General features: G+C 41.5%; 1 protein-coding gene across 1 annotated transcript in view; it reads left to right on the top strand.

The window, feature by feature from the left end:
* Positions 1-10,136, top strand: part of SYNDIG1 (synapse differentiation inducing 1) — a 48,917-nt gene extending 38,781 nt beyond the window's left edge. The window contains exon 4 of the mRNA XM_068186634.1: positions 8,355-10,136. Coding sequence (XP_068042735.1) covers positions 8,355-8,513 — 159 coding nt within the window. The 3' untranslated portion in view covers positions 8,514-10,136. The remainder of the gene's footprint in view (positions 1-8,354) is intronic.
* The last annotated feature ends 375 nt before the right edge of the window (positions 10,137-10,511 follow it).

Here is a 10,511-nt window from a genome sequence, read left to right on the forward strand (position 1 = left end):
AGAAATGAAAATTTTCATCAGTTCCTTGCCTTTATCTCTGATTAATCTTCAATAGAGTTAGACTTAAAAAAATTATTAGAAAATCTCCCTCTTTGTCTTTTCTTCTCCTCTAGAACTTTTAAAACTTTCCTTTTGTGTTTTTCCCTTCTGGAATGTCACAGTTGTATTTTTAATGCAATTAAATTAATTGACAAAATCCAGACATTTTGTTTTATATGGGAAGGAAATGTTAATAATTTTAATCATAAGAGAAATATAACACATTAAATTTTTGAAATTAAAAAAACCCAACCATTTAAGTGTCTGCAAGAGAGACAGTTTTGTCCAGGGTTGTTTTCTGTTGCTGCTCAGAAGGAATCCCAGAGCTCTGAGACACCTGAAACATGGATTTCCAGACACTCAGCTGTGTTTGCTGCTGTTGTCTGGCTGGGAGCCAAAGTTAGGAGGCAGGAAAATGCTGACTGAGAGCAGGCAGGTGCTGCCCCTGTTAGGGAATGGCTGTGGATATGAACAGAAGGAATGAAGCTCCTGCAGTCCTACTTTTTTTGTGGACTGGGCTTTGTGGTGCCAAGCTTGGTGCTTCCTACTTGCCCTGGGGACTTTAGACCACCAGGAGTTTTCTGAAGTGGAATTTAGGGCTCCCTGCTATTTATCTGTCTCCTCTCTATCATCATCAACATTCAGTGTTTCCTGCTATGTCAAATGCATCCTTCTAACACCAGATCCAGAGTAACCGAGTCACTTTCTTCTTGACACACATTAGTAAGGCTCCTTGCATCTTTTCAAAACCAAAGTCTTTCTCTGCAAGGAAAAAGAGCCTTGTTCATACCCTGCAAAGTGATGTATTTCAGATCTGGCTGATACAAAAAACTCAGTGCAAACTGATTTGCGTCTTAAAGCAATACAATTAAACAAGCCAATATCCTGTGTAGACACTTTCTGTATCCTAGTGACCCTGTGATTTAGTTAAATTTCTCTGTAATTGATGTTAAAGTAGAAATTTAGTGCAATCCACATACATTGTCAAAGCCTGAGTTTGCTGAAGCCTCCACCTTTCCTTGTAAGATTTTTCCAGTGAGAAGTGTGTAAAAGACACAGATCTGTCTCTAGAGGATCTTGTAAGCTCAGAAACAATGTGATTTTGAGCCCCATTTTGTAGCCACTTCGAAAAAACATTAATTCTTCCATTGTATCCAAAGGAGAATTTGGTTCAGACCTTTGGAGAAAGTTTCTAGCTTTTCCTGGTGTTGTGATCCAGTGGGTGAGAGATGCACCTGCCTGAATTAATGTGCAGATAATACCACATGCCAAAGTCAAGAATACAGATTTTAATTAACAGTAAATGTGAGGTAGAGAGATATAAAGACATTGAAAAGATGAGGGGGTGAGAGAGATCAAGCAAAAGGTAATCACCACCTGTGGATCCAGAAGCATCCTGCCGTTCTTTCTTCACCCTTCGTGGTCAGGGGTGGGTGGGAGGCCCCAGAGAGTTGTTTTTCTGGGGATTCCACCTTTGTACAGTCCGAGTTCTGTGTATCCATGGAGCACAGGTGTCATTCCCATCATTTAAGGTGATATGTGTATCAGCAATTGCTTCCTTTCTGACATCATGCCACAGGGGGAGCTTTGTCCCAGTCAGACACACCCTCAGGCCTGGAATTAGCATTTTTCTGTGACAAATTTCTGCCACCTGTGCTTATTTCACGTTGACATAAGACATATCTTATGGCAAGTTCCTCCCATGGTCCTGACAGTGTTGGGAGACAGGGAACTGTGTTATGTCCTTACCCCTGGCCACGGGGAAATGGAAGGCAGCCTGCTAATGTTAATTCAGACAGGAGTCCAAGTGGGATGTATCCCTGCTGAAGTTGTTTGCCTGGCAAGAGTGCTGCAGGATCATCAGGCTCCTAATTAGCTGATGTTCTCTCCAGTTATAAAGCAAATTGACTAAACATTCTGGCCTAGTGAAGAGATGGATAAAACACTCACAGCCTATGGCTCTCCTTGCCCTTAGAATTTTTTTCTGATGGATTAAAAGTGCTGGGAACCCAAGAAAAACTTTTCCTGAGTTTTTTTTTTTTTTTTTTTTGTCAGGCATTTTTTCTCATATCCCACTCAACACAATCCATGGAATATGGTTATTGTTCCCTGTTAATCACCCCTCTGGTCATGAAGCTCTTTGTGCCTGCCTGCTAAAGCCAGTGGCATCACTTGTGCTGGTCTCCAGGAGAGAGGGAGAAAAGAGGATTAAGTTTTAAAGAAAACAAAAATGTAATGCAATCAAAAAAAAAAAAAAAAAGGGTTCTTTTCCCCCATTGTTGGGTTTTTTGTGGACTTTGAGAAAGTAGAGGAATGGAAAGGGGGAAAAGGCTTTCCTATGAAAAAGAAAATCTGAATCATTCAATCTTTGGTGACTCTTGAAAAGCAGAATTCACACAAGGTAAACAGAAAGGAAGATTAATAAGTTACCTCACATTCACTGTCAGGCACTGCAGAGTCCACAATGCCTGATAACTTCTTACCCTTATAGTTGACATATCAAATTACAAAATGTTTCTCAGGAAATAGCTCAGGATGGATCTCCTTCCCAGAAAAATGGAACTACATCAGTGAGGATCAGAGGAACTGCAGACTTGGCAGGCTGGTCTGACAAATGGTACTCTCAGGAGCAGCCCTCCAGGGACAATTCCATATAACTGGTGTGGAACTCACCACTTGTGCTGGGAAAAAACAAACTTTCCTAAGGAAACCAGGTTCTGCCAATAACAGCTCACAAAGTGCTGTTCTGAGAGTGTTCAACACATGAAACTGGGAGTAGATAAACGGTGTGACACAGATTACAGATAGGGAAATCATGGGTGGTTGTAATACCAAAAAAAAAAAAATTAGCTGGGAAAGGTGCTGTGATCAAGAAATGAGTGAACCTTACCTCCAGAGTTCTTAGTCTTATCTCAAAAATCATTAATATGCTAGGGGACTTTATGATTTCCAGAGATTTATTTTCAGCTCTGGAGGGACACCTGTGGGTGAGGAAACTGATGAACTAATTGTCAGATTAAATCTCTTTGTGTCAGGAGGAGAAACTACCCCAGAGACAGTTTTAAAACTGTGCCTGTTGTCTTTCCCTTGTTCTTCCCCAAAATGTGGCTCAAGGTGCCCAAGGCAGAAACTCCCATCATTCTTGCCTGTTCCAAGGGTGGGAGGTGAGGATTGAGGACTGAGATCTTCTCTGGCAGCACTAAGCAGCATCCTCCACCCTTTCCCATGCTGTGTGACTCGTGCTGGAGGGAAGAGACATTGTTATGAATGTAAAGCACACACACATTTGACATCACAAATGAGGAACAGGACCAGAGACAGATAGAAGCAACCACAGGAAAAAAAAAAAAAAGCCCAAAAAAAAAACCCCAACCCCAAAAAAACCCCACAGGGCTGGTTCCCTCTCATTTGGCATTGTGGACATACTGCAGGGAAGAGCAGTGGGTTTGGATTGGGACAAAGAGAATGCTCTCTACACCAACCTTACATAACAATTTGGAGGTACAAAGATCAATGCAGCTTTCCCCAGAACTTCCCTCTAGCAGGGCCTTCAGCAGGGCCCTAACAAAATCAGGATTCTAAAAGCCCTGCCTTTCTTTGTGAAATGGAGAGGAGACTTTCTCCAGGCATATTTGTGTATAAGCAGTTTGTGAATGATACTTTGCAAAAATTTGTACAACAGCAAGGACTTGTAAGTCTCTGAATTTGGATGTATAAACTGGGCTTCCCACCTGTCATCTTTTCCAAATTTTCTTCTCTTTCATCACAAAACATCTGCTTGAGGGCTAGAAGCAAAGTGGAAGGGAAAAATCATCTTCTTTACCATAAATATCTAAATTCCTGTAAATGCCAGGAAAAGAGAACTGTCTTTGTATCTCAGGCTGAAGTCTCATTCTCTCCAGTGCAATCAAATGAACAGCTGTTGCTGTGGAGCTTGCCTAAAAACATCTCTCTGCATTCTGCTCATTCAGGTCATTCTGCTGTTCCAAACATTTGTAGTTTTATCTTTACTCAGAGACACAATCAAATGCCACAGGCAACACCAGCCAGGGGCTGAGTCATGTCTTTGCCTATGCCATATTTTCAAATTCCAGCAGAATACTTTGATATCAAAATGGACCAATGGCTGAAATACAGATTTTATAAAAGTTGAACATGAAAAAGAGACAGGCTCATGCTGGTCTTCATTTACACCCTCATCCTCCCCATTCACACTCTGTTCTCTTGAACCTTTCATGGATTTCCAGAGATAAATGTTGTTCCCAGTGTATCTCCTTCTACCAACTCAGCATCATTTAATTTGGTGGCAGGAGAAGTACCATTTCTCAGGCTACTGCTTTTCACCTGCCATTTCGCTGTTCAGGAGCTTGGCAGGAAATTGTAAAGGCTGGAAGTTAACATGGTATTGCAGGGAAAAGAAGGAGGTGCTCACAATGCAGGAAATGCCACTGAAAGGCTGGATGAAGAAAGGTCAGATTAAACTACAGAGGGACTTAAACTGTTTGGATCTGTTTGGAAGTACCTGCACTTCAGGTGACACCTGCTCCCCATTGTTTCCTCATTAAGTTCCAGATGGAGAAGGTCTATTTGAGACTCATGTCCATTCCCCAGACCATTCTTCCAGCTGAAATTACAGAAACTTCTGGAAGAGCTCTTTGCCACCACAGGCTGAACTTTCTATTATACGGCAGGCAGAATGGAATTTTCAAATGCTTGGCAGAGCAAAGAAGAATTTGTCCCTTTATTTAGTTCATAATTTCTGCCTGTGGAGCTGTTTGGTTGGACTGCATAGACCCTTTGATGCTCTCCTCAGGACTGAAACCATCCTGCCATGTCCCAGTCCCTGTGCCTAGGGTCTGTCAGCCCCATGTTTTCCCCAGCTGACTGGCACCTCCCTGCTGGCATTGTCAAGGTCCAGAGCCAGATCCTGAATTCACTCTTTACCCATCCATGTCCTTAGCAAAGACACTGGAGTCTTTTTCTCACCATAAGTGGAAATAAGTGGTGTAAGCCTGAAGGTGGAATTACTGCCCAAAAACTGGAGATCTGCAGAAGTACAAGTTGAGGCAAGTTAAAAAGAGTAGACAGTGTTTGACTAGGAGAAAGATAGAAGATACAGGAGCAGAAACATCATCTATATGCTTCTCATTCTGTGCCTTTTTTTTTTTTTTTTTTTTGCATGCCACTTAAAGAAGTAAAACTCAGAATCTGCCTAGTGGCTGCATAGAGCCTGTGCATCCCTGGACTTTCTGGCTCTTTGTTCCCATGAAGTCAAAAGAAATCCTTTCACCACCTGACCAAAGGGGTCAGGATAATCTCTTCTCCTGCATGGAGCCAGTCCTGCTCTCCAGCCTCGGAGAGATAAGGCAGGATAAATAATTGTGATCAGCGTGTTTCTTGTTTCCAGATACAGCGTACCAGAAGGTATTTTGAGAGTATGATATATGAGTCACTGTGGGATGCAGCAGAATGTTTTAGCCTTGCAGCTTGGAGGTACATTATTCATCTTCTCTTGGCCTGTAAAACCTGCAGCCCAGAGACACCCTGAATCTGGTCTGCAGGAGCTCAACTTTAACCTCCAGGGAAGTTCCTTGAAAGTGTTTCTTAAAAAGACATTCATTATTTTAGTTAAGCAAAAGAAGATAATACTTCCAGATCTCCTTAGCCCTTCTTCCTCCACCCCTCCTCACTTTTCTGGCTTACTTCCAAAGCCTCTAAAGAGAAGATTGATTGATTGGTATTTGCAAAAATCCCTGTTTCAGCCTTGTAGCACCCAACCTTCATCACAGCCTGTGCCCCCTGCTCCTATCCAAAGGCTGCATTAGATTGTTATATCCATCATCTGGCTGCCAGCCACAGCTTTGCCAGGGAAGGGAAGAAGTGAGTGGACAGAAGTACTATAAAACTCCACAGATAACACAGTTTTGTTCAGAAAGATCATTAACTTTTGCAGCAACTTTCAAGCATGTTAGAAAAGGTTAAGACACCTGGTGTAGCTTGATGAGTCTGTAGTGAATTAAACTCTTGTTGGTAGAGCATTTGAGTCTTCATCCTTGTACCAGTCCTGGCTACACTGTTCTCTGAAAGAGATGTTGCTGAAAAAGCCATGGAAAAGCTGGTGTATCTGGGTGTAATTTGACTGTCTGATCTACACAAGACATTTCTTGACCTCATGGATTTTAACAAAGCACAGACATCTCTCATGGAAAATGCAGCAAGATGTAATTTCTTTGTGTCAGATATGAAATGGGATGGTTGGATTTGTCCCAAAACCAAGGGATTTTCTTAAAGTGATCAAAACCACCAAAGAGCTGATCCCTGTTAAAAAAAAAAAAAAAATCAAGAAAAACTGATAGACACTAAACTATTACTTTTGGCCTTAGTTGCATTTTGTTTGGTATGTACTTTCAGATTCTTTTTTACTGGAATAAAGGAGAACTATAAGATTGTCCTTCCCATATGCCCTTACCAATGCAGTTTACAGCTAAAATTCCATATAGGAATGATTTAATTTTCCTAAATTACAAAATATGCATTAAGAGGAAAAAATGCACTCAGATTAGGTAATTTGGTGGAAACTAGAATTTCTGTGAAGGCACTGGTGTGTTCCCCAAGCAAAATCACTCTTTATCATAATGTCTGGAGCTGCATAATTCAAAAACTTCATGGCAGCACATGACTAATACAAGATATCTGGTTTTGGCTGGGTGAACATTTTAACAAGAAACTGGATTTTCACCATATATCCAGTCCTTTCACAAAGGTCAGGGCTGTCCTCAAAGAGTTCATCAAGGAAAAAAAAAAACTGTTCTTTTTGAGCAGGGTTGTTGCTACACTGAAGATCTTATCAGGAAAAAGGCTACCAGTATTTGAAAAATCAGCCTTCTGAATCCTTTTGGGTCTTTCAACTAATTAATTTTGGTAAATCCAACCTCTTCTATTGAAGCAATCAAGATATACTGTCAAGTTTTCAGATTATTTGACATTCTGACTAATGGTTTCTTTTGCCTTTGACTTCCTATGTATTTTTAGGTGAAGAAATGCTGGTTTAAAACTTTATAAAGTTTCATTTAAAAGAGGTCAACTGAAATGTTGCAGATTTTCCTGTTACATAAAGTGACATTTCAGAAATGCCAGTTTGAAAATGTTCTATCATTTTTAAACTTTCCCTTCATTTTGGGGGGTCGAACCTCAGTTTATCCAGAAGTCCTGTTATGTTCATTGCTGGGCATTTACCTCAGTCCAACTTCAGTGAACAGGGACCTTCCAGATCCAGACTGGTTCTGTGGTGGGCAGCAGGTGCATGAGGAAAGCTCTGAGGGGAGCTGAAAGACAAGCTCTTTCTAAAGCTTTCTCTGCTTTCCTTGCCAACACTTTTAAGAGATCCTAACATGATCCCAAAAGGCCCTGGCATTTTTTAAAGTAATCTTCTTTTGAGTGTTTGGTCGTTCCAGACAAGGAGATAATGAAATCTTTGGTTACCCTGCTGGGAGGCTTTGCAGAGTGAGTAGGATGCCTTCCCCACCTAAGCCAAAGGACACAACAGCAGGTGTGTAAACCTGTGTCATTTCTATCTTGCTGTTTTGAAACAGCTCCCTCCAGCCAGCAGCCTTGCCTGTGTTGTTTGCTATTGTTTCTGCCTGAAATATTCATAAAGCATTATGCTTAAAAAATTAGGTTGATGAATGAGAAGAGACAGTTCTCCTAATAAAGTCATTGACAGAAAGGCCGAAGAGTTTTTGGATTTTTTTTTTTTTTAATGTATGGAAGCTTGTCATTTGGCTGCTGCAAATTGGTCTCAGTAGCAAAAATATTAAAAAAAAAAAAAAAAAAAAAACCAAAAAAAACAAGCAAACAAAAAAAAAAAACAGACAAAAAAAACCCCAAGACAAAAATAGAGTAGTAGATGGCTCTGAAGAAGAAAGTGTCCCAGCACATCGATCATCTGTGGAGTTATACAATTAAAGTGTTGAGGATTCCTCACTCTAATGAAGGAACAAAGACTGTCTCAGAACTTAAGGAGCTCATTTGCTTATACAAGACCTGTCTTGTAGCTGACAGATCTCTTACTGCCTGCCAGGTGTCCCTGTTTGATACCACACCATGGTCTATAAAAATGACACCCTCCTTTGAGATGCTGCTGCTTCCATCACCCTCTCAATTGTGCAGACGACCTCATTTGACTAAAAAATGTCTGATTGCTGACCAGTTTACCCTGTCACATCCCAGGATCCTGTTTCAGCCAAGTAATTAGAGTCACACCTTTATTTCCAGGTAAAACAAATAAATCGATGGCATTGTTGTATCTCTTGCAGACAAACAAAGCAGTAGCCAAGGGGGATTTCCACCACGCAAGCTCCAGCTCCCGGCGAGCTCTCTTCCTGGCTGTCTTGTCCATCACAATCGGAACTGGCATCTACGTCGGAGTAGCTGTGGCTCTTATTGCCTACCTGTCAAAAAACAACCATCTATGAGCCTCAGGAAAGGGGGAAGAAGCAGCCAGCCCGGCTCCTGCACTGCAGAAGTCCCCAGCACATCAGACTGCGTGGTTTTCCAAAAAGAGACAAACACTTTCTGGGGGCAGGTACAGGATGAGATGGGCTTGTGCATTGTTGTTGGGTGGGAAGCTGGAGGGGCTGGGGGATGTTCCACCATTTGTGATGCACAAGTCTTGCTTATCTTCATCAACCCCTGTACAAAAAAGGGAAAGTAAAAGCAAAAGACAGACAAAGAATGAAAAGAAGAAAAATAAACAGAAGGAAAATGGGGGAAGTGTGGAGAAGGGTGTTTTGCCTTTGCCTTCTTTTCAATATGGTGTTTACAAGCATCTGGCAAACTGAGCTGTTCTCTTAATACCGTCTTGGTCACCTGAACTTTGCAGCCAGCATGAGCTTGTGCTTAATTTGCTTGTTAAGCACAGCACTGAGATCTGGGAAACCCTGGACAGCGACTGGTTCTCTGAAAGAGCAGTATAAAAACAAGAGGAAAAACATGACTTGTTTTGTCTTTTGAATGCAGGACTCATTTGCCTAAAATTGAATCAGACACCTCAGTGTAGAGTGGTATTGCCTACTCTTCTTGTTGGGGGTATATATCTATGGAAGGAGAAAAGGAAATTAAAAACATTTTTACTTCCTTTCCTTGTTTTTGGATTCAGGTGTGCCCTACAGGCCCACCTAGTGAGGAACAGCTGGGGTTACACAACTGCATGACTCAGCTCTGCAGACAGAGTACAATTTTGAAGTAACGTGAGGCCCGTTGTAAAATTAATTCCTCCATCCAGTCACATTGTGATAACAGCACTTTACTGTGGCATTATTGCTCATCTGGGCTGCTCCACCTTGCCGTGGAGACCTGCACAGCAGTCAGTGCAAGAAACCTGGGGAAAAATGCAAACTGAAATACTAATAAGTTTTTAATTTTAAAAAATCTCCGCAAAGCATGGGAATTAACCAGAGAAAGGAATGCTTCATATATTTCTGGGGTCCTGCTCATACACAGACCAGTGAATACCACTCAGATCAGAAGCTCAGAGCTCAGCTGTGCATCAGGGACACGGCATAGCCATGGAGAGACAAGTCTGTTCCCCAATAAGCAGAGCAGTGGTAAATTGCAGGGGAATTGAGCCTTGTCCTTCCTTCACTGACTGAAATGATGCATTTATTTTCTTCCTTACTTGCTCCCCAGACTCAACTGTTTTTTTGTCTTACAGACTTCCCCGCACTCAAGTATTTTTTTGTCTAACCATTTCATCCCGCCCCAGGGTGTAACAGCATAGACATATATATGTAGCTACATATATATATATACACAGAGAGGGGAAAACCAATCAAATCAATGACCATTTTATTATTCAACTGCGTTGTGTTTTACAAACAAGGTTTCTTTGAACAAGGATGTTGTCAAAGATGTTTTCCTCCAAGTCTGTATTGTGTATCATCTTTGCTCTGGGACAATTTTTTTTTTCTCTTGTTTTAGGTTTCCATTATTTTGATTTGAATTCGACTTCTTTTGTTTTGCGGCGGGCGAGAACAAACACATGCAATCCTATTTTTCTGGTAGCTATACGGTTTATTAAAACACATGGCATACAGCTACTGGTGCTTTGTGTGACACTTTTTTTTGGGGTGGATTTGAAGCTTTAGACTGAGTGAAACTTAGCCTAGGACACCTGGTCCAGCTACCTTAAGAGGTGCTTGTATGGACCATCTCATGCAGTCTCTGGACCCAAAAGCCTGTTGTAGTCACTGACAGGTTTTTTGGCATTGAATTCACAGAACCATAGAATGATTTCAGTGGGACGGGAGCTTAGAAATCATTTAGACCTAACCCCCCTGCCACAGCAAATTGTTGGGCTGCAAGCTAAGCCTGGAGACTGGCAATGTACTCTGCATTGTCCCTTCTGCATATGTATTATGCATGATTTGTGGGAAAGCAGTCAGTTTTTCTCATAAAGCCTGAGCTTTGGAGTA

The sequence above is a fragment of the Anomalospiza imberbis genome, chromosome 3, assembly GCF_031753505.1.
Source record: "Anomalospiza imberbis isolate Cuckoo-Finch-1a 21T00152 chromosome 3, ASM3175350v1, whole genome shotgun sequence".
In the NCBI taxonomy this organism is placed as follows: Eukaryota; Metazoa; Chordata; class Aves; order Passeriformes; family Viduidae; genus Anomalospiza; species Anomalospiza imberbis.